The sequence below is a fragment of the Patella vulgata genome, chromosome 4, assembly GCF_932274485.2.
Source record: "Patella vulgata chromosome 4, xgPatVulg1.2, whole genome shotgun sequence".
Taxonomy (NCBI): Eukaryota; Metazoa; Mollusca; class Gastropoda; family Patellidae; genus Patella; species Patella vulgata.
Window position 1 is genome coordinate 18145773 of NC_065882.2, and position 24489 is coordinate 18170261.

The 24489-nt window shown below is 34.1% G+C and overlaps 2 protein-coding genes across 2 annotated transcripts; one reads left to right on the plus strand and one right to left on the minus strand.

The window, feature by feature from the left end:
• The first annotated feature begins 5550 nt into the window (after positions 1-5550).
• Positions 5551-8425, plus strand: LOC126817423 (actin, cytoplasmic 1). Its single transcript, XM_050544388.2, has 2 exons — positions 5551-5760; positions 7028-8425. The coding sequence occupies exons 1-2, from the start codon at positions 5638-5640 to the stop codon at positions 8030-8032; spliced, it is 1128 nt and encodes a 375-aa protein (XP_050400345.1). The 5' UTR covers positions 5551-5637; the 3' UTR covers positions 8033-8425.
• A 2176-nt stretch (positions 8426-10601) lies between these two features.
• On the minus strand, positions 10602-24012 carry LOC126817436 (poly [ADP-ribose] polymerase 1). The gene is made up of 10 exons (XM_050544411.1): positions 23998-24012; positions 22647-22816; positions 21932-22076; positions 20683-20810; positions 18952-19211; positions 17842-17940; positions 16434-16645; positions 15556-15639; positions 14634-14763; positions 10602-13625 (listed from the first exon to the last, which is right to left on the minus strand). Exons 1-10 carry the CDS (start codon positions 24001-24003, stop codon positions 13486-13488), a joined length of 1374 nt encoding a protein of 457 aa, XP_050400368.1. The 5' UTR covers positions 24004-24012; the 3' UTR covers positions 10602-13485.
• Positions 24013-24489: the final 477 nt, after the last annotated feature.

The window sequence follows — 24489 nt, forward strand, 5'->3', positions numbered from 1 at the left end:
AACTTGGCACATAGATGGCATCAACCCTACTGATTATTTTGGGATGTGGATCCATCTCAGCAGCCTCCCCTTGGTGGTCGTTACGGCAATCTTTTCCAAAATGGCCGCCTATTCATTGAAATACATATAACAAGGGGTGTCACAATAAGACATTTTTTTACAAATCATTTCAGGCCAGCAATTTCCAGATGCAAAATTGCTAGCTGAACACGATTTTTGAAAAAGGATTTATCTATGACGTCATTTTCGTTTGGGATTTGCCTGATTTCTAAAATGGCCGCCAAAATTTGAAGAAAAATGAATTTCCAGATAGGATGGGTGATTATCACGCAATGTATGCCTTGTAATATATCAAATATAAGGTTTTTGTTGTAATTGAACTGAAAAATAATCTCTAAAACTAGTTTCCCCAAATCCAAGATGGCGGAAATTCAAAATGGCGGCCAAAATATACCCAAAATGGCGGATTGATCAGATTAAAGTCATTTCACTGTTTGATTTGGTTTGTAATATATAATTTAAAGGGTTTACATTGTCACTGAACTTAAAATTAATCTAAATAAAAAAATAGTTTCCAAAATCCAAGATGGCGGAAATTCAAAATGGCAACCAACATTTATCTAAAATGGCCGATTTGTCAGATAAAAGTCATTTCACTCTTTGATATGGTTTGTAATATGTAATATAAAGAGTTTTCAAAGTCATTGAAATTAAAATCAATCTAAAAAAAAGAGTTTCCAAAATCTAAGATGGCGGAAATTCAAAATGGCTACCAGAATTTTCCAATAATTATCAAATTTTAGGATAATCGTCAATTTTCTGTTTGATATGGCTTGTAATATGTCCTCTATTAAGTTTTCAGAGTCACTGAATTCGATAATTGTAGATGATTGTTTCAGAAAAAAGAGACAATCGTCAATCTTTCTATTGGATTGGTTTATAATAGCAAAGTGTAATAGTTTTTTGAGGGCAACTGAAATTGACCGGACTCAGGAATCTACCTGTCAGTCAATTAACCATGTACAGAACTTACCAGTAAATGTAGTTTAATTGTTTTATGCATTAAAACATCTGATGCTAACGATAATGTTAAGAATTGACACATTCTTTGGAGAAAATATCTGGTTATTCCGACCCTCCACCCCCACCCCATAACAATACAACGGGGCCAATTGAGTCATTTTTAATTTCATCTCCTTTGTCTTTGCACCATTTTACCAGGATGAGAATCATTAATGGTATATAATGCAGTTAAGAATTTACGTTCCCTTATTCATTCAGAAATGGTAATTGTGATGATTATTTTTAAACTTAGAACTTGGTGTGCGATACATTACAGACGAAAATGATCTGTGGATACCATATTTAGACTATACGACAAAAGTAGCCGGACTTTGATGATTCATTTTACACTTTTCACTGGTTCAGAATACTTATGGCCGGAAACCGTTAATGGTATAGTCTAAATATGGTATCCACTATTCACAGATCATTTTCGTGTCTAATGTATTGCACACCAAGTTCTAAGTTTAAAAATAATCATCACGAAAATAATTTGAAATGCATTTACGACTAGTATAGGTATCCCAAAAGTCATCCCCACGATTTTCTCTTTTCTAATGTGTTGTTCTTACATGTAGAACTTGTTGTGAAATACGTCACTGAAGAAAATTACCTGTGGATACCACATCTAGACTCTAACACAAAAGTTACTGGACACAGATTCTTCCGATGCAAAAACGGATCACATTACCATTTCTGAACGAAGAGGAGAACTTAAATTCTTTACAACTGCAATACCATAAATGATTCTCACTTCGGTAAAATGGTGCAAAGACAAAGGAGATGAAATTAAAATGCCTCAATTGGCCCCGTTGTATTGTTATGGGGTGGGGGTGGAGGGTCGGAATAACCAGATATTTTCTCCAAAAAATGTGTCAATTCTTAACATTATGATTAGCATCATTTGTTTTAATGAATAAAACAATTAAACTGCATTTATTGTGTCTTAAGGTTAAATTCTTTGAAATTCTAATTAGCTGCACATGGTTAATTGACTGACGGGTAGATTCCTGAGTCCAGTCAATTTCAGTTGCTCTAGAAAAACTATTACACTTTGCTATTATAAACCAATCCAATAGAAAGATTGCTGATTGCCCCTTTTTTTCTGAAACAATCATCTACAATTATCAAATTCACTGACTTTGAAAACTTAATAGAGGACAAATTGCAAGGCATATCTATCAGAAAATTCACGATTATCCTAAAATTTGATCATTATTGGCAAATTCTGGTAGCCATTTTGAATTTCCGCCATCTTAGATTTTGGAAACTCTTTTTTATTTTAGTTTGATTTTAAGTTCAATGACTTTGAAAACTATTTATATTATATATTACAAACCATATCAAAGAGTGAAATGACCTTTATCTGACAAATCTGCCATTTTAGATAAATGTTGGTTGCCATTCTGAATTTCCGCCATCTTGGATTTTGGAAACTATTTTTTTATTTAGATTAATTTTAAGTTCAGTGACAATGTAAACCCTTTAAATTATATATTACAAACCAAATCAAACAGTGAAATGACTTTAATCTGATCAATCCGCCATTTTGGGTATATTTTGGCCGCCATTTTGAATTTCCGCCATCTTGGATTTGGGGAAACTAGTTTTAGAGATTATTTTTCAGTTCAATTACAACAAAAACCTTATATTTGATATATTACAAGGCATACATTGCGTGATAATCACCCATCCTATCTGGAAAATCATTTTTCTTCAAATTTTGGCGGCCATTTTTGAAATCAGGCAAACCCCAAACGAAAATGACGTCATAGATAAATCTTTTTTCAAAAATCGTGTTCAGCTAGCAATTTTGCATCTGGAAATTGCTGGCCTGAAATGATTTGTAAAAAAATGTCTTATTGTGACACCCCTTGTTATATGTATATCAATGAATAGGCGGCCATTTTGGAAAAGATGTCCGTAACGACCACCAGGGGGAGCTGCTGAGGTGGATCCACATCCCAAAATAATCAGTAGGGTTGATGCCATCTATGTGCCAAGTTTCATGCTTTTAACCCAAAGTGCACGATTTTTTGCTTAACCGCCCCACTAAAGGGAGATTTGGTAACTAATTTGGTAGGAACTGGTCAATCGACTTGTTCGGTTATGATGGCTGCAAATGATATATTCGGAAGTTTTACAAAAATTTAAAATCATATTCAACAGATACTTTCTAGATTGGCATGCATATAACAGTGTTACACTTTTATTCAAACATTCGGGGCAAGGGACAACGTATAGTCGTTCGGGTAGGACGAAAATCTGAAGTCCAGTGTATACATTGGCGTGCACGTAAAACTCCCTTGGCGGTTGGAATTCAGTACAAGAATAGGCCACCGCTGTCCTGAGAAAATTTCACCCATAGCGCACTGTATAGCGTATTCCCGTCTTCATTAGCCCAGTCGAAGCAGATCAGTAGAATGTTAAACGCCAAACTACAAACAATGATAACTTGGCTGAGAAGGAAGTAATTTGAATGAAATTTTCAATATTTTCTTGTTTTATCATCTATTTTTGAATTATTATAGCAAGAATGGCCAACTCTTTATTAAACTCTTAACTAATGTACCTTTAACACTGCACACACAGCAAATATGCATTGTTTTAGTGGTATTGCGAATATTTTTGTTAAACACATCGATCATAATTAGATGTGAGAGTTTTTATTTTTACAAATTTGACATGATTTATCTACATGTATATAAATTACCCGCGCGATTATCGCATTTTTACAGGAAATAACACTGATCATTCATCAAAAAATGGCCGTTGTAGCTAGACGGAGTTAATTTGCGCGAAAAAAACGTTTCTTTTATTAGGAACGCATCCGGGAGGGCCACTGACTGACCCACCCCCTCCCACTGCATACGTCTATATTATAGCGTTGTTGTGCATATTCTTGGAGCCCGGTCGGAGCAGAAAAGTAGGACACTGAACCCTATTTCATTTCTTTCCCCCCTTGAAGCCAATTTAAAGATTGACTATTGAAAGCAAACCGGGTAATATATCATGTTTAGTAATAGATAATCATTATTACATAATATATAACAATCACGAGAAGTAATATACAAGGAAGTGTCGATTACATAATGACGTCATCGACATGCGGACATTAAAAAAACCCCAGACCATGCTGTGATAATTTACCATTAGCACTATCAATATCATAAAAATAATAAGGAAATTGTTATAGAAAAGTAAAACAAAGATTAGCGATAATTATTTTTTTGTTTATTAAACAATTTATTTTAACGATGACGGCAGAGTAATTAAGATAATGTAATATCGAAAATAGCTGTACCAGACAGATATACCAAGTTTTACTGATGATAAAATGTAATTTTTAGATACAAATTAAAGAGGCGACATCATCATTTAATTCCCATCTATACTCAATAGCGTAGCTAAAGGGCGGGGATAATGAAGACGTGCAGGCTATGAGGAAAATTGTGCCCGGACAGCGGCGCACGGCCTAATCTTATGAATCGAATTTCAACTGTTAAGGGTTCCTTGCCGTTCACGCCAATGTTCCTTGACATGTCACCTAGTCTGCAAAAATGACGAGGGGGAACAACACGTACATGAAAATCCCGAAAAACTGTATCGATAAACACGGGATCGAACATGGAACCTCTAGGTTAGCAAATCAACGGCTCGCTCGGATGGGGAGGGAGTGGGCAACAGGTGGCACAGTAAAAGGTATCAAGATGTCTGACACACATTTAAATTTTCTAAGACTATATCCGATTTGATGGTAGAAATAACGGGCGTCAAAATCTACATAAATTTGATCACTATGGGGTTTGATCAAATAGGCCTGTCTATAAATTGTTAATTAAATATTTTGTATATCACGTAAATAAAAAATGTTGATCTACCGAATCACGCATGTAGGTTTACTTAAATTTGTTCATAACATTTTCATTTGATCTTAATGTCTGCCGTTAACTGAGTTTTCCTCAAGTTCATATCCAGTTTACCCGTTTTTATTTTTTTTCAAAACCATCGTCTGACCCAATTTAAAGTTAGAATATATCTACGCTCATGTCATTACAAGTATTTGTATTGACGTCAAATAATATAGTAATTTTGATAATTATCAAACTCGGCCTGGGGTTACAACAGACTTGTATCCGATCGTTAATGGTACGTGTAAAAGTGATCGACTAGAACTTTAAACATTGAATGCGAAATAAAATCTATAAACCGTTTGGGCTGAGACAACAAACTCCTCGAATTATTTGCAGTGTTGTTAATTTACCAAAATAAATACTAGAAAATCGAGTACACCGTGAAAGAAAAATGATGCGTAATGTCCGCTCCTGATAAGAACATAAACCCGCTCTCAATCCGCTAGCTCGCCTCAAGACATGCCGGTTATACATTTGCCACATAACCTTTCACCATATATGGGATCGCTCCTTATATGGCACAACGAACAGGTCATTTTCTAGGAAATGAGATCGAAGCCTATATAAATTGACGTCAATCACAGATAACCGTCAGTGTTACAAACTTGCTTGACAAGGAAGGAGGTTGATCATTTAAAGTAGTTTAGTTTAGTTAGACATCATGGAAGACGAAGTAGCAGCCCTCGTTATTGATAATGGCTCCGGTATGTGTAAAGCCGGTTTTGCCGGGGATGACGCCCCCAGAGCCGTTTTCCCTTCCATTGTCGGCCGACCAAGGCATCAGGTAAGTTCCATGTGTTTTAAAACGTTTTATTTCTGCAAATTATGACTATTAAATAGGGGCATATTTTCCTCATTTAAGTTTTATTTTCTGAGTATAGCGCAAATGAAATAGTTAATTATCAAAAGATTTAAGAATAAGAAGGGTCTTTATTTCCTCAGAAACTAGTTCTATCATTTTTCTATGGGAACAATTTATTTCAGTTCCCCGTTTTCTTCTTATGTTTCACACCCGGCATGTTATAAATTTACTTACAAATATAAAGGCATGTTTTAATGAGAAGTATCCTTTAATTACTCGTAAAAGTTGTTTCTTAATTCATCTGATTGTTTTCCATGATTAATAACAGAGTACTTTATAAACTTTTATAAACTATTTAAACTTGGTTAAGTATATGTTTGGGGCGTTTCTCTGGGGGCGTAACACCAAGCCAATGAATTATTTCTATAGTTTCGATTACTCGGCGATTGACACGCATGTATATATTACGGAGATATTTGGGACCTGATAATCTCGGCATGAAAACACACCCATCAAATCCATAAATGGTCATAGCTCTCACGTGATGAATCATGTGATGTAATCGAAAGTAGGGTAATGATAACAAGAGTTAGTAACATGACACGGATGAACTGTTGTTATCTTTGTTTGTTAATTGACTCATCATGGAAGAATTAAGTAACATTTGTCAATTGAAACGACAGATTGTGATGAATAGTGACTTGGTTCATAAGACAATATTTATTACAATACACAAATTAGTGGCAGGATGATGATAGCTGGCCGATGCTCACCTATATTAAATATCAGTAATTAGCAGAATGGATTGTCTTAATTGTTTGTACATGTACCATATAAAAATAACAAACTCAATAAACTGCGTATGGATTTCGGAGAGAGGCGCATGGAATTGATTATTATGTGACATGGTACTTAGTCACTGGGCATGCCTATAAAAACAAATTTTTGGACGCCCCCCCCCCACCCATCCCCATCCCGATCCCCAACACGTTGTTCGAACACTGATTTATATAGTAAGTGTATTGGAGTCCACACTCTACACACACACCCTTCCTTTTGTTTATGGTTATAAGTCTAAAGATCCCCCAAGGGTTGAATATACCAATCATCATATATTTCCCATTAAGTAATAGATTTATTTATTGTTTGGCTAGATGTCTTTAAGCCATTTCTCAAACTTTTATTACTTGTTATATGAGATGAGACATTTTTATTCCGGTTATTTATGAATTATGAATTTGTATTTCAGGGTGTCATGGTTGGTATGGGACAAAAAGACAGCTATGTTGGAGATGAAGCTCAATCTAAGAGAGGTATCCTCACTTTGAAATACCCCATTGAACACGGTATCGTCACCAACTGGGATGATATGGAAAAAATCTGGCATCATACCTTCTACAATGAACTCCGAGTTGCCCCAGAAGAACATCCCGTCCTCCTCACAGAAGCTCCACTCAATCCTAAAGCCAACAGAGAAAAGATGACCCAAATTATGTTTGAAACCTTCAACTCACCAGCTATGTATGTTGCTATTCAAGCCGTATTGTCTTTATACGCCTCTGGTCGTACCACTGGTATTGTACTAGATTCCGGTGATGGTGTTTCCCACACTGTACCCATCTATGAAGGTTACGCTTTACCACACGCCATCATGAGATTGGATCTCGCTGGCCGAGATTTGACCGATTACCTCATGAAAATCCTTACCGAGAGAGGTTACTCATTCACCACCACAGCTGAGCGAGAAATTGTCCGAGACATCAAGGAAAAATTATGTTACGTTGCCCTCGACTTCGAACAAGAAATGGGAACAGCTGCCAACTCATCATCTCTTGAGAAAAGCTACGAATTACCTGACGGTCAAGTCATCACCATTGGTAACGAACGATTCCGATGCCCAGAAGCTCTCTTCCAACCATCTTTCTTGGGTATGGAATCTGCTGGTATCCATGAAACCACATACAACTCCATCATGAAATGTGATGTCGATATCCGAAAGGATTTGTACGCCAACACCGTCTTGTCTGGTGGCACCACCATGTATCCTGGTATTGCCGATAGAATGCAGAAAGAAATCACATCTCTGGCTCCAGCTACCATGAAAATTAAAGTCATTGCTCCCCCAGAACGTAAATACTCCGTATGGATCGGTGGTTCCATCTTAGCCTCACTCTCAACCTTCCAACAGATGTGGATCTCCAAACAAGAATATGATGAATCCGGTCCATCCATTGTCCACAGAAAATGCTTCTAAACTAATTAATTAAGTTATGAAAATACTTCAAGAATTCACCCCATCAATATAATACAAATACAGCAAACATTTCCATAGAAGCTCAAGCAATGTAAAGTGATATTTTTAGGAGAAGTTAATAAAGTGTAAATACATTTGACTTTCTGTGAAAAATGTTGTTAGTCTTCGGACATTAGTCAGACCTTTTAAACCAATATCAGGGACTTTGATGTTAAAGGTCATGGTTTATAATATACTGACCAGTATTATGGTTCAACAATTTCATATTATTTATGAAACTTGTAAAAATATAATTTATAATTTTGTACATATGCCTAAATGATTCTTTTGGATCTTGTTTGTTTTTTTGTCATACAATTTTCCCATGTTTGAAATAAAAGAACAATTTTTAAATTTTGTTTTAAAATTTATTTATTTTGATATAAGGGAGTTGAGACAATATATATTGTAACTTAATTATACTGTGTCTTTGGGGGTTAGGTTGTGTTACATCACAAGGTCTGTCATTTAGTCAAGTGGAGACTTACTTCCCCGGCTTGAACAAGACAAGGAGTAGGATCATCTGTCCAACCTCATGGGATTTCACTGTTTCCTCCGGATTCTTACCATGACCCCTATGCGCAAGTGAATTATTGAAATTAAATTGAACCATATGTTAGTCCCGAAATGACCTTGTTTGTGTTGAGTGGATGTTAAACCCCATTTCTCTTTCTCTGATGCCATTTGAGGGATTTTGAATCAACTGCAAACTACAGAGCCAGATTAAGCTTGCATGGAGCCCCCTAGCTGAAAAATGTCATTGATGCCCTTGCATCAACCAACCGTGAATACGGGACATATTCTAGTCATTGTCTGTCACACTGACACAGATGCAATTTGTATTTCTGACTATGACAGTATGGTAGATAGATTTATTTGACAAAAGCATATACATGTACAACATAATAAATAAAATCTTAAAATTTGTGCGCACATTTCATATTGGGGCCCCTGGCTATAGCCCCCTTTATCCTGCCTTGAGTGAGAGTTGAACCTCCAAAATAAATATCAATCCAGATAATGGTTCAATTCTGCATTGGAGATTTGTCAAACCATGAACCTTATACCATTATATTCCATGGCAAACAAAGTGCTGATCGTGACTAGTAAAGAATTGCCTGTAGCGACAACACATGCACATTCCCTCACTTGCGAGGTACAAGTCATTCACTATTAGACCCCTCCCCTTGCCAAAAAAGTCACATTATCAAATATAAATTGAAATTCGACTAATCAGCACAAATGAATAAATTTTCTGGATTATCCTTATAAGAACATAATTAAAACAAGGTTGTTTAGAAAAGGATTAATTTTAACATATTCACTAGATTTTTGAAGCAAGGCCAGTAACTCTATTAATAAAGTTTGATTTTCACTACGGTTCACGAATAATCATGCAAATTCGAAAGAATTTAGTGATAACTTTGATCTATAACATGTTGACATCAATTTTCTATGCAAGGGCAATAATTCTGGATAAAAAATGGAAAGGGGTTTAATGTCTTGCTTTTATGCAAGGGAAAACGACACTGAAAAATCCCGAGACCTCGGTGAACCTCACGATCAAATGTGAGACCTCCTGGTTAGTGATCCAACTCCTTATTCACTGAGCCACTGTGGCTCCAACTCTGGAAGCAGATAAGTATGATATTGCACAACCCTTCAATACATTTACAACTCTTGGGGGTGGAGGGGGTGACAAGGGGCAGGGGGCAGGGTCGCTTGTTCAACCTCAGGGTTTTTTTCTGGGTCCTCTCACTGCTTAAAAACCCCTACGTTCCAGAGAATTATTGAAGTAAAATTGAACCATACGTTAGCCCTGAAATGACCTAGTTTGTGTTGAGTGGACATTAAATCCCATTTCTTTTTCTCTCATTTACAATTACAATTTTTGCTTATTTTCAATATCATATATGTGTTGGTATATATGATATAGAAAATAAACGAAAATAACTAATAATTTTACTATGTTTCATTTATAACTTTTTGTCTTTAAAAGGTTTTCAAAGCCAGGGCAATAACTGGGAACATAAATAATTGAAAAATGTACTGATTTTCAATTGGGGTCATCCTCATATTATCACGAAATCATGCAAATTTTACAATTTGTTCATGGAAACTTGTTTACCAGAAATATGAAATGAAATAGGGTTTAACGTCCTACTGTTCTGCTCTGACCGGGCTAAGGAAGATGGGCATATACCATACAGTGTGCTACAACCTAGTCTTATATCGAATTCCAACTGCCAAGGGATCTTTTACGTTCACACCTATGTTTTTTGTCCCATCTGAATGATTATGCATTGTCACTTGCCAGGCCCTCTGTCCTGCAGCATTGACAAGGGGGATCCTCGCTGGAAAATCACAATGAACTTTCTCGGCCAATACTGGGATCGAACATAGGACGTCCAGGTTAGCAAGACAACGTCTTACTGAGCCATCAAGGCGCCATGTGAAAACTAAAGACAAGATATGATAACATTAAAATAAGGGCATATCAAAATGGTAGTAAAACAAACACAAAAAAAAAATCCTTGAAATTAAATTTTTATTACAGATGAACTATTAGATGAACAAAAACAAACAGAAATGTCCTATTTATGTATAAAAAACAGGAATTGATTTGATTTAGAAAAATTGCATTACAGTATAAATATATTAATACCCATTAATAATCACAAGATAGCTCCTAATAATAATAATAATAACCATCAATAAATAAATATAGTGATTAAAGATATATTCCTTCAAACTTAATTAGGTCAACTATTTTCATCTTAAAACTTCACATCTTAATAGAAACTACAGCATTTCTTAAAATAGAATTTTATGAAATGGAGTTAAATATCCCACTTATCTATGTCAACTGGCCCATGGGCCAATGAAGATGGGCATACATCATGCCTATTCTTAATTGTATTTTAACTGTCAACAGTTCTTTTATAACGTTGTACCTCTGACTGTCTTCCCATCTGAACAATTAGGTGCTTGCCAGTCCCACTGTCCTTCAACACCGACAAGGGGAATCCATCTACCTCATACTTCGAGAATAGATCTCTGCTCAAAATGGTCAGTTGGTCACCACATCCCAAAATTAGTATACAGTTTTGTAATGCGGCTCTACTCCGTTTCACATATGTCATACACACAAATACTAAATAATCTTTTCCAACTGGAAGCAGATTAAACACATAACAAAATTTTCAAAGTATACTTAGTGTTTTCCACTAAATTTGTCGATTAAGGACTTAAAATGTCGGTCAACTAGCTTAGTGTCTGTTCTCAACAGACTAACTGTAGACAGACAGACTAAGTTTAGTATGAGTACTATCTTGTCTGCAAGTATACTTAGAGTTTTCAACTAAACTCGTCGATTAAGGACTTAAAATGTCGGTCAACTAGCTTAGTGTCTGTTCTCAACAGACTAACTGTAGACAGGCAGCCTAAGTTTAGTATGAGTACTACCTTGTCTGCAAGTCACATATTTCTCTTAATTGTAATATTTTTAGATTCGTAATAGAAAAGACTTCCCTTTGCAAGCCGTTTGGCTATAGTCTGCAACTGAGGTTATATAATTAGGATGTAAGACATCAAAGGAATATAACTTTAAATCACAGCACTAGTACTATAAATATATAAATATTTGTAATAATTAAAAACATTACATTATAAATTACCTTAGGTTTAAAATGGTATGAGCACTGATTAATGACAAAAAATGCATACAATATTACATTGTCCATGAATATCTGAATGTCCCTGAAGTAAGAAATACTTTTTATCAATTTTAAATAATAAATTCAGTATGATCAGTATGATCAACATTAAAAACACAACAAGCCAGATTAAATAAAGGCCGATTGTAAAAATTGTGCGCTTAATGTGCCATTGAATATGGTTTGTAATTAAGCACATATAATTAAGTGTAAAAACACTTTTATGACAAATGGGATAGCAGAATAAGATGGCACAATTTCTTTATTTGTCTAAAGAGATATAAAGTCTGAAATCAACAGAAACCAATGTAAATTATAAATGGCCATAGTTTAAGTAAAAATTGATTGGTTTGAATAATTATTTTAGGTCCGATATACTTGGATTGTGTCTATGGTCTTAATCTCTATATTCAACCTTTATTCTGGCATGTTGGGGCTTTAATAAATGTATTCTATCAAACCGAGTTCGGCAGCCTATAACAATAAGATGTACTGGTGTGCAATATATGGTCATGTCTTATATAATATTGAAATAATAAATGTTTCATATCAATCAGAGCATGACAGTCTATAACAATAAGATGTGCATATTATGATCATGGTTTATATATTATTTAAATAACAAATGTTTCATACCAATCAGAGCATGATAGTCTATAACAATAAGATGTAGAATATGGTCATGTTTTATATAATATTTAAATAACAAATGTTCAATAGTATAAAATATATAACATGATTGAGTAAACTTGTGAATATAAATCATAAAAGATGGTTAGGGAATAATATGGTATTACATATGAAACAAACTGCTAGTTACTTAGGCTCAATATACATGTATACCATTTATGGTTATGGTAAACACAAGTTGACCAGTGGTAAATACTGGTAAAGTTTGATACACAATATTACACTTAAAAGCTTAGAATATTCACATTCTGTACAGTTCGCGATTATGGTAAATACAAGTTGACCCATTGTAAATACTGGTAAAATTTTATGCACTTGTTACACATACTACATTAGAAATTCATATTCTGCACAGTTGTGATTATGGTAATCACAAGATGATCTGTGTTTAAAAATGTTTGTTATAGCATGGAAAACTCAAATTTTCAACATACGATAATTCTAATTAGGAGCAATAACGATTCAGCGTATGTCAATAAAAATGAAAATGATTTTAAATGCTCAAGTATACAGTTGTGAATATGGTAATCACAAGATGATATGTATTTAAAAATGTTTGTTACAGCATGGAAAACTCAAATTTTCCAGATAAGATAATTCTAATTAGGAGGAGAAATGATTCAGCATAAATCAATAAAAATATAAATGATTTTAAAAGCTCAAGTATACTAATACCTGTAAATTGTGAAAATAAAAAAGGAAAACAAAGCAAAGACGTGGACTATGTTATCATGTGATCACACTACTCAGTCACCTGGGATCCTGATAATTTCTCATTATTAAACAGAAGTGATGTTAATGTATTATTTATCTTTAGACCCAAACCCTATTCACAGTCAAAGCTATTAAAAGGGACATTCACCCAATAATAAAATAATTTTATTCCTAAAATGACACTTGGAAAACACAGCAAACATAAACAAGTGAATAAATATTTCAATTCATAACAAGCCTAAAACTAAAACAACTAGTAATCAATTAACCTAATTCTATTATAAATACGACTAATTAGTTATAAGCAATCACATATCTCAAACAAATCTGATCTTCATTAAAGACAATGTATTCGTTATATTGTGCATATAAAGACTCTCCATCTTCTTCATCCACAGAATCATAAATATCATCTCCAACACACATAGTCACACCTGTAATAACAGATACATCACATGGGAGATTAGATAAAAAGCTGACAGTTCTCACTATAATACTTTAAAAAAAGATAATGTAAAGAGATTATGTTGAAAATTGCTACACTGTGAACCAAGATATTAGCGATTGAATTTTAGGCCTAGCCTCGATCATCATTACTAAAGTAGGTATGATAAAAAACAAAGTCTTGATCATCCAATTTGATGTTAAATCATCCATCAAAAAATGTATTCAACTCCAGTAAATATCGCAGGCTAGTGATGGCATCAAGAGTTGATTATGGTCTGGATGAGTTAATTAATGTCGAATTAATAATTTAGATAACATTTCAGGCCTAAAGATAGACCTGCAATAGACAGATTTAGTTCTTGCATAATGCATGTTTAAGGTCTGCTTCCACCGGGGTTTGGTCACAATGAGAATGAAATGAAATGGGGTTTAACATCCTACTGTTTTGCTCCGACTAGGCTAGTGAAGACAAAAATACGCCATACAGTGTGCTACGAAGGAAATTTTGCCTGGACAGCAGCGCTACGGTCTACTCTTATATCGAATTCCAAAATCCAAAGAAGCTTTAATGTGTACGCCAATGTGTACACAGGACCTCAGTTTTTTGTCCAGTCCGAACGACTAGACTACTGTCCATGTCAGGCCTTTTGTCTTGCACCACTGACAGGGGGAAAGATTGCCGAAAAATCCTGACGAACTATCTCGGCCAACTCAGGGATCGAACATGGGACATCCAGGTTAGTGAACTAACATCTTAGTCATTGAGTCACTGTGGCTCCCCAAAAAATCTTAAGACAAAGGAAGTTAACAACCGTTGCAGCTATTATTGTATTTTAGCATATTTAATGTCAGTTATGCAACAAAAGAAGAACTGTCATAAAATTTTTATAAATATTTAACAAAGATCTAACTATTGAAGTGAGGCTCAAAAATATGGTGTTTACATGCATTGAAATCACATTGACATCATTAAAGTTATTGTAAATAATAAATACCTGTGGGTAGAATGATCTTTCCCCGTGGATCTGGATGGTTTTTACCTGGCACAAATAAACTATCATACCTTTTATTAGCTCCCTTTAATTCATTCATATCTTTTAACTTGAGTTGTTTTCCCAGAGCAACCTATTATATTAGAGACAGAATCACAAACAAAACTATACTGCTTTTACTTCAAAACAACAGCCAGATTGGATTTAATATTTTCTATCTGTATTGCACACCTTAGTCTATTCCTTTTGCATTCGTTTCAATAGGATATTGCCAGATATTAGGCCTACAGCTGTATTTAATGCCACGACATAGGGAGATGGTTCTCAACCATTTTTTACCAACGGTATTGGAATACATGAAAAAATAGCGGCACACCTGGCTAAATATATATGAAAAATATTTGAATTTTGGAAAATAAAAACATGGTAAGTCAGACAGAATACAACCGTAGACAGAGACTATAGTCATAGACACATAGAATGACTCAAACTAAATAAAGAAAAACACAGCTATGAACTTATCAGTAGACACCAGTGAATACTCAGTGAATCACATGGTCTTGCACATTTTCTTAAGTGTGGCGTTCAAAATTTCGCACCACACTGGTTGAGAATCACTGACATAATAGCACTTAAAAACATTAAAGTTGCATGATATTCATACTTATTCCAAATCAAATCTATTCCTCATGTAATTATTCACAAATAGCTCGAATTAGCTAAAAAAAACTTGACTGATGTTAATTATCTAAAGTCTGAGCCTGACATATTGCATGTGTTGCTTATTTGATTGACTACAGGTATGTGAAATTTTATTTCCGTCTTACATACATTGTACGCTTTGTGATGAACAATTTACAATTTATAACTTAGAAAATATTTGAATAACATGAGTATACATTAAAAATAAACTGTGTATACATACCTCTGCCAATAGAATTAATTTAACATCAGAACTAGATGAAGAATATCTACGTGATTTATGGAACTCATCAGCAAAATATATACCCTGTAACATTAAATAGATATCTTATAAAAAACATTAAATATATACCCTATAACATTAAATAGATGCACTATAACATTAAATAGATGCACTATAACATTAATTAGATGCACTATAACATTAAATAGATACCCTATAATATCAAATATACACATTAAATAGATGCACTATAACATAAAATAGATGCCCTATAACATCAAATAGATACTCTTAACATTCTATATTTATAACATTAAATAGATGCCCTGTAACATCAAATAGATACTCTTAACATTCTATTGATACCCTATAACATTAAAAAGATGCACTATAACCTTAAATCGATACACTATAACCTTAAATATTATGTTAATTTTTACTGTTGTCATTTTCATTTCTTTTAACATATTCAGCTGAAAAACGCTTAAAATTTAATGTATATTTAAATGTAACATATCTACTGGACTGACAAGTGTTCTTTAGATAGTAATCTAGATGGTTAAAATATTTTGACCTCAATGTTCATGGATCAAAAAGAGCTATAGTATAAGTGTTGGCTAACATTCTAAGAGAAAAAAAAATGGTAGAATGAAATCAACAGAAAGAAATGGGAAATTTAAATAGAGCGAATTTAATAATTTCTAAACCAATATGCGTTATGGTAAGAATACTTTTTATCGCGTACGGATGGAAATATCGAGAAGAATTTTTTCAGTAGTGGTCCAGGTTTTATAGAAATTGCAGAAATGTTAGGTTTCATCAGAGTTGTTCCCCCTTTCACAGGCAATTGTTTGGTGTTGAAAGAAAATATATAATACCTCTCCATATAATTGTCCATGTACAGTATGGTTATCAGTGGGATTATATAACAGACCACGATGTAAAATACCAATAAAATTAGCTTCATTTGTACCATGCCACAATAACATTCTATTATCCTTATTTTTACTCTTTAATCTCTCTTCTTCACCATCTCGACTAATTTCATATATACCTTGTACTTTAGCACTCTGACTTTTATCATCTGAACCTATAAAAAATAACGCTCATTTTCATCTATAGTCAATAAGGCCATACAAAAAATTAATCTGATTCTCAGACACTCCCATGTTATTTAAAAAGAGTCGCATGACCTGTTTTTTTTTTATTCCAAAAAAGAAAAATAGAAAAATTCTCATTAATTACTTTCTGTAAATATTTTCTCTTGGTTTCAGCAAGCAACTCTATAAATGTGTTTCATGAAACTGGATGTGTAGTGCCTACTGTAGGCTCAGTTATTAAGTACGCAACCCTGATAAATGTTACAGCCAATCTTAAATGAAACTGGATAATCATACATTTCTATAAACATCATGATAAGATACCTGTAGTGCCCAGTAGTGATCCCTTGACAAAATAAAACAAAAAAATAAAAAAAAAGATTATCTGAGGACCATAATATGTTCTTGTATGGCCTAACAGTAAAACTGTGCATTCTAATTTATAAAATACATTCAAATTACTTTAAAAATATATGTTATTCAATTGAAAAGGAGTAATCTTCAGAATGAACATAGAAAAACAACACAATGCAATTAGATAACTATTTCAGAGAAGATATGTCCGTCCTACAGCCTGCAATTTTTGACTGTTAACTGAAAAATATTTATTTCTGTGGAATGGAGGAATCCACAAATTGCCCTCGTGTTAATGAATGAAGTTTACAAACCAGATGCCATCTTAAGGTAGATTTTTGTGAAAAGGATTAATTATCTGTCTTGAAGCATAATCGGTGGACAAGGAAGAGAAATAAAAGACTACACTGAACATCTTGTTTATCAAATAAACAGATTGTTGTTTGCACAAATACAGAGTAACACTACACTAATACATAATAGGGAGAGCAAGAAATGGGGTTTAACGTCCACTTGACACAATCTAGGTCATTTCGGGACTAACATGGTTCAATTTTATTTCAATAATTTGCTTGCGTGTAGGGGTCTTTAGCAGTGGGATGAAACTGGAGAACCCAGAGAAAACCCACGAGGTTGGACAGGCGACCCTACTCCTTTCATGTACAACCAGGGAATCGAAACCACACCAGTCTAATACATATACACTTCAATAAAACTTCACTACACTACACTAACACTCTGGAAATATGTATCTAATTGTGCTATGTTCTTGTATCATTTGTTATGTTAATGTCTTGTTGTGCAGTTCTCCTGTAGTGTTTAAAATACTTACTCATACAACACAGTATATACTGTGACATATAATTATCTTCATCCAATAATCTCATCTTACATCCAAGTGTCTTGTATACATAATCCATAGGATTTACATCTAAAATAATGAAAATATACATCATATTATTAAAGCCACAACATGTGAGAATAAAGTATATATTCATCATATTATTAAAGCCCCTACTTGCCAGAATAAAGTATATATTCATCATATTAAAAAAAAGCCCCCAAGAAGCCAGAATAAAATATATATTCGACATATTTTCTAAAGCCTGAACATGCCAGAATAAAATATATATTCATCATATTATTAAAGCCAGAATAAGGTATATATTCATAATATTATTAAAGCCCCAACATGTCAGAATAAAGTATATATTCATAATATTATTAAAGCCCCAACATGCCAGAATAAAGTATATATACATCATATTATTAAAGCCCGAACATGCCAGAATAAAGGTTAAGTACGTAATTAAAGACCATATATAATCAAATAACATTTTGGTATCTATTGACTTCATTCATTCTTTTTATGTGCTTAATTATATAACACTATACGGTGTATATATAATATTGTATGGCACCGCATGCTAATTTCTTTTTACAAAACTATTGATAGTCATACTCATAGCACTATATTTATATATTCAATCCTTTCACATGCATTAGCTGTTATTTAATCACTTTAAAGGTTTTCATTTGGCTGTGAACATCTTTCAAAGTAGGGTCAACTTTAATTAAATCTCAAGTCTTGCTCTGTCGGGCAGCCTAAGTATAGTACATATTATCAACTTTTGAAATAAAAAGTGCCTTTAATGAACAGTATTGGCAACATATGAACTATGAAGTGATACTAATCATAAAATAGTGGATGTGAAAGATAAGAATGTTTACCTTTTTTTTATAAGCAAACAGGTACAGGAAAGAATTGAGGTAGTTAATTAATATTTATACCACATCAATCTTCATTAATTTTTATATACCCAATATGTCAATTTGAAGACATACCATTTAGACACCGCCTCCTCCCCCGTCTCCCCTAGTAAAGGGTGGTAAATTAAAAACAAGATAATTTGAAGTCTAATGAAGGAGCTTGTATTATTACCTTTATGATTATACATGGCTCCTAGTAAGATTTTGGCAGCTCTTTCCATATTGAGTAGATTTCTAATCATCGAAAGTTCTCTGTTAAAATCTGATATACATGTGATAGGTGACATCTTATCAAAGGCAAATTGAGTACGTGGTGTTTTTCGGAAATATTCACTGTTTAGTTCTGACAACTCGTTATAGAATATTTTTAGTTTTGTGTGATCAAGTTCTGTATTATCACATCTGTAATCTTCTTCTTGTTTTAGTACTTGGCTGAAAATAAACATTCACCTAAATTATTGATTTTTCCCCTTTTGGTAGAGACAGATTTTTGTCTCATCCAAATAACTAGACCCTGTTTCTTGCCATGCCCTTCAACCTGCAACACTGACGCTGACAATGAGAACCCATGCTTTAAAATCATAAGTAACTTTCTAAGCAAACACCAGGACCATGTGGTCAATGTGCTAGCACCTTACTCACTGAGCCACCATGGCCCCCTAAAAATAGATAACACTGTAGTGGAACTTAAAATTTGGTCAACTGTAGTTACAGTTAGACAGTCAAATATGACTTCAATTCCATATGCCTTTAAATTTCACATACTGTAATCTTGTATGTATGATGACTCAGTAGCCAGGGCGACCTTCGGATGTAGACTATAGTCGCGACTACAGTCTGAACCAGCACCCAAACCCAAATGGCCCTAGCCATTGACTATTCAATATGGTGGCGACCATGTCAGTTGTTCCGCCTGCTATATTTTCTCCTATTTACGCATGTATTTTAAAAAACTGATTAATTTTCCATACTGTGATGTGAAAGCAAGCTTAAAATAGGTTACAAATAGGATTAGTCAATATCAGAATATTTTTCATTGGATTTATGTCACCCAACCAAGATCATTTCACACGTACAGTTTTTTTGTCGTGTGCCTATATATATTCGAATAAGATCCTAATCTGTCAAATTCATCAAAAAAAAGACGAAAAAAAATCAAATTTAACATCTTACTACAATGTCGATTCACTAACTTTCAGGTGTTAACATGGGCCCTATAATACCGACCAAGGTGTAAATAACGCAACGGCAATCAGCAATTTTATTATATTTTTCAGAAAATCTTCTCAAATGTCAGTTTTGTCAGCCATCTTTGAACTATACCGACCGTGCTTTATCGCATGGTACAGCTGGTCAAGACCACTGGTTGAACTAAATGCCATTCGCATGCAGATGGTTCGACTATAGTACGAAAGGTCGCCCTGGAGATCCTGCATTTGTTCATCAGGATTTTCCAGAGTGGTTCTCCTGTGTCAACAGTGTAGGACAGAGGGCCTTACAAGGGACAACATAAAGTCATTTGAATTGGGATGAAAATATGTGGTCCCATGTACACATTGGTGTGCACGCTAGAATTTGGTATAAGAATAGGCTGCAGTGCTGCTGTCCACGCAAAACTCCCGTCATAGCACACTGTATGGCGTATGCCCTTCTTTATTAGCCCAGTTCGGTGCAGAACAGTAGGACACTAAACCCATTTGATTTGATTTTTTACAAGTACTTCTAAATTGTTCAGAAGAGTCCAATAATGAGTAAAAGTTTAAGAATCATGATATCGTACATAAAGTAGAGATATATTATTATTATCTTATTATTATCTAACATATTATAAATCCATTTGTAAAAGTGGATGGGGATTATTGCCCATACCCAACACACTCCCCCTTCCCGGCTCAGTACATACCCTATCTTGTGTAGTATTTCTAAGGCAGTTTTAAGAACAGCTTCGTTAATTTTTCCAAAAGCAAACATATCTCTATCAATAGGTCTTGATGTAGAATATGGACCTATTTTTCTCGCTTTACTCTCAACCTGTACAAAAATAAATAAATATCATATTAATATTTCAAGGTATTTGAAATGAAATTAAAAAGGTGTTTAATGTCCTACTTTCCTTTCCGACTGACCTATGAAGATGGGCTTATGCAAGACAGTGGGCTGAAGCCTACTATCAAGGGACTTTTTACGTGCACGCCAATGTGCACACAGGACTTCAGGTTTTTGTCCCAACCAAACGACTAGACACTGTCCCCTACCAGGTGTTTAATCCTGCATCACTGAAAAGGGGAAACAATGATGCAAAATCTTAAGTAACTTTTTCTGCCAACACCAGAAGCTGACCAAAAACTTTCTGGTTAGACTGGCAGTTCAAACACTACAGGACATGTGAGATCTTTAAAAGTTATTTCTGCCTGTATTACTTAATGATCATCGTTTGAGGGATTTTACATTGCGTTCTTTGAAACTACAATGTTGTGATAGTTGAATCTGGAAAATTTATATGAGTGAAAAAATAGTTCAATTCTGTTTAGTATTTACAAAGATATGATTAACTGAAGATTTTGTAACATCCTATACAGATGATATAAACAATCCAGTGCCACATATAAGTGTTTGGTAAAAATTTTGATGTGCCTCTATTTAATCCAATACACTGTAATGTAGATTAAGCTGTGAAAAATGGAATATTATCAGCAGCTTTCACAAATAGGAATATGTTTTTACAGAGTCTCTAGGCTTTGCATATTCTTAAAGTCCAAATGGAAATGAAATGGGGTTTAATGTCCTATTGTTCTGCTCTGACTGGCCAAATGAAGACGGGCATACGACATACAGTGTGCTATGATGGAAATTTTTCCTGGGCAGTGGCACTATGGCCTACTCTTATATCAAATTCCAACTGCCAAGGGATCTTTTACGAGCAACCCAATGTGTACACGGGACATCATTTTTTTTTTTGTCCCATCCGAATCACTAGACCGCTGTCCATGTCAAGCCCTCCATCCTGCACCACTGACAAGGGGAACCACGTTTGAAAATCCCAATGAACTTTCTCGACCAATGCAGGGATCGAACATGTGACCTCCAGGCTAGCGAGCCAGCGTCTTACCCACTTAGCCATCATGGCTCCCAAAGTCCAAATGAAGACTTACTATTTGTTTAACAAATGACTGTATATTTGATGGTAGTTGACATGCAACAGTGTAATCAAGTTTAATGTCCACAGCTGTTTTTTTCTCTGGTTTTTTGTTCCAACTTGCATCAACTAAATGATATTTGTTTGGCCGTTCTTCAAAACTGTAAAAATTAAATGGAAGAGTAAGGTCACAGATCTAAAAGGCCCAATATTCTAGACTAAAATTCAAATTTTGAGCTCCAATTTGACAAAATTTTGTTGAAAATAATTGAAACTGATGGGAACATCTTAAATTCACACTACTTTTTATTCAACCATATTTATTGTCTTAGAATAGTCAATAGAGGCTAAGAGAGAGAGAAATGGTGTTTAATGTCCACTCAACACAAACTTGGTCATTTAGGGACATGATTCAATTTTATTTCAATAATTTGCTTGAGCGCAGGGTTCTCTAGCAGTAGGAGGAAACCGGAGAACCTGGAGAAAACCCACTAGGTTTGAAAGGTGACACTACTCCTTGTCATGTACAAGCAGGGGTTCGAAACCACACCTCTTGACTCAATGACAGACTGTATGATCAAACGTGCACGCGTTGACGATTCAGCCCCCATGTAACCTAGATGTAAATTGTCTAAATTTGTTATCTATAAAGAAAACAGTTCATTCCCCAATTCAGTTATTTTTTGCCTTGTTGACTAAAGTTTGCTTTAAAGGAGCTAAATTTCATGTACCTTTTGATATTTGTCCATGCATTACCAGTTTTTGATTTAAATATGGAACAAAAGTTTTTAATTCCATCAGCTTCAGTTTGAAATGGTGTTGTTTGTTGTTGACCTCTATCACCAATTCTCCCCCAGCGAGTAAATAATATATACAAATCTTTACCAGGCTGATATAATAGCTGTAAAATTTTACAAAATTAAATATATAAAAAAAACCTATAACAATCTGTTTGCATAAAATCTCCAGCTCTAACTGCCAAAATATTTCAAAATTAAATATATAAAAACAACCCTAACAATCTGTTTGCATAAATTTTCCAGTATTCCTTTCATACCTCTAGCTATTTTTGTGTTTTGTTTGTTTTTTTGCTTTTAGTTTATTTGTGTTTCTGTTTGTTCTACTCAATGTTTTGTATGATTATTGTTTTGAAGTTTTAATGTGATTCTAAGATATGATGTTACACACTGTAAATGTAATGTGAACTATGTACTATGTTGTTTTATTGATTATTAAATAAAGACTTTAAAAAAAAAAAAAAAAAATCCAAATCAAATTGCCAAAATACGAGGGTTAGGGCTGGCTGAAAAGTTCTAAACTTGAAAAGGATTGAATCAAACTTTTGCCACCAACAAGTACAATCATTGAATAAATCACAGACAAAAGAACTACAACTGTAGTGTTATTATTGTCTTCATATCAGACCATCTTGTAACCTACCCACTGAAATCACCAGAAACGGACAAAACTGGCAATAGAACAGTCATCAAGTACCTCCAACTGAAAGGACTAACCCAACACTTTAGGAGACGATACCCCTTCCTTTTCCACAGTAAAGAAGTGAGCTGTGGAATTTAAGAGTGGCTGAGAGAGCTTTGAAGATGAGCCCTGTCCTGGAAGGCCATCAACAGCAATCTGTGCAGTTTTGAAGCAGATCATAATAATATTTTGGCTAATTTGGCCCATTCAGAAGCCAACTGTTTCCAAAATTGAAAAAAGGAACTCCCCGGTCACCATTTTCCTACTAATGATGACATCATATCAGCTGTGAACAAATTTTTTAGGGTGGCTAAAGAAAATTTCTTCCTGACCGACATCAAGGCCTTTCAACATCTTGGCAAAAGTGTGTGCACCTCGAAGGATTTGTAGAAAAATGAATGGAAACCATTGACTTTGTACAGGTCTTTCCCAGATAGGCTTCTAAATTTTCAGACAGCCCTCATACTTATTTAAACATCTTCATAGAAGTTATAAATACCTGTATTTGATACAAGTCATAAATACCTTCATTTGCTAGAAGTTATAAATACCTGCATTTGCTAGAAGTTATTAGTACCTTCATTTGCTAGAAGTTATAAATACCTGCATTTGATAGAAGTTATAAATAACTGCATTTGATAGAAGTTATAGATACCTGCATTTGATAGAAGTTATAGATACCTGCATTTGATAGAAGTTATAAATACCTGCATTTGATAGAAGTTATAAATACCTGCATTTGATAGAAGTTATAAATACCTGCATTTGATAGAAGTTATAGATACCATGTGAACCACTGTTAACATCAACTTTAGTTAGTAATGTTGTATACAGTAAATCTTGGTCTTTGTCTAAAACTAATTTTCTACAAAAAAACATAAACAGCATTAAAATGTGGGCGTACAAGAATCACTTTTTGATATGATGGAAACCTTCAGTCAACAAAAGCTGAATCTTTTTTTAGGATAAATGTGGATGCATAAAAGGGTTGATTAAAGCTGTTTGAAATCTCATGGATGACTGTAGAATTTATACTTTTGTCAATGTAATTTATCTAAGTCCATCATTGATAGTAAAATGGTGAACTAAAGTTAC

Coding starts and splice junctions, on each gene's coding strand:
- LOC126817423 (XM_050544388.2), top strand. CDS start 5,638: ATGGAAGACGAAGTAGCAGCCCTCGTTATTGATAATGGCTCCGGTATG. Junction 5,761..7,027: donor TCGGCCGACCAAGGCATCAG/GTAAGTTCCATG, acceptor TTTGTATTTCAG/GGTGTCATGGTTGGTATGGG.
- LOC126817436 (XM_050544411.1), bottom strand. Junction 20,811..21,931: donor AGTCATTTGTTAAACAAATA/GTAAGTCTTCAT, acceptor ATTTTTGTACAG/GTTGAGAGTAAAGCGAGAAA. Junction 19,212..20,682: donor GAAATACTACACAAGATAGG/GTATGTACTGAG, acceptor GTTTATTTTCAG/CCAAGTACTAAAACAAGAAG.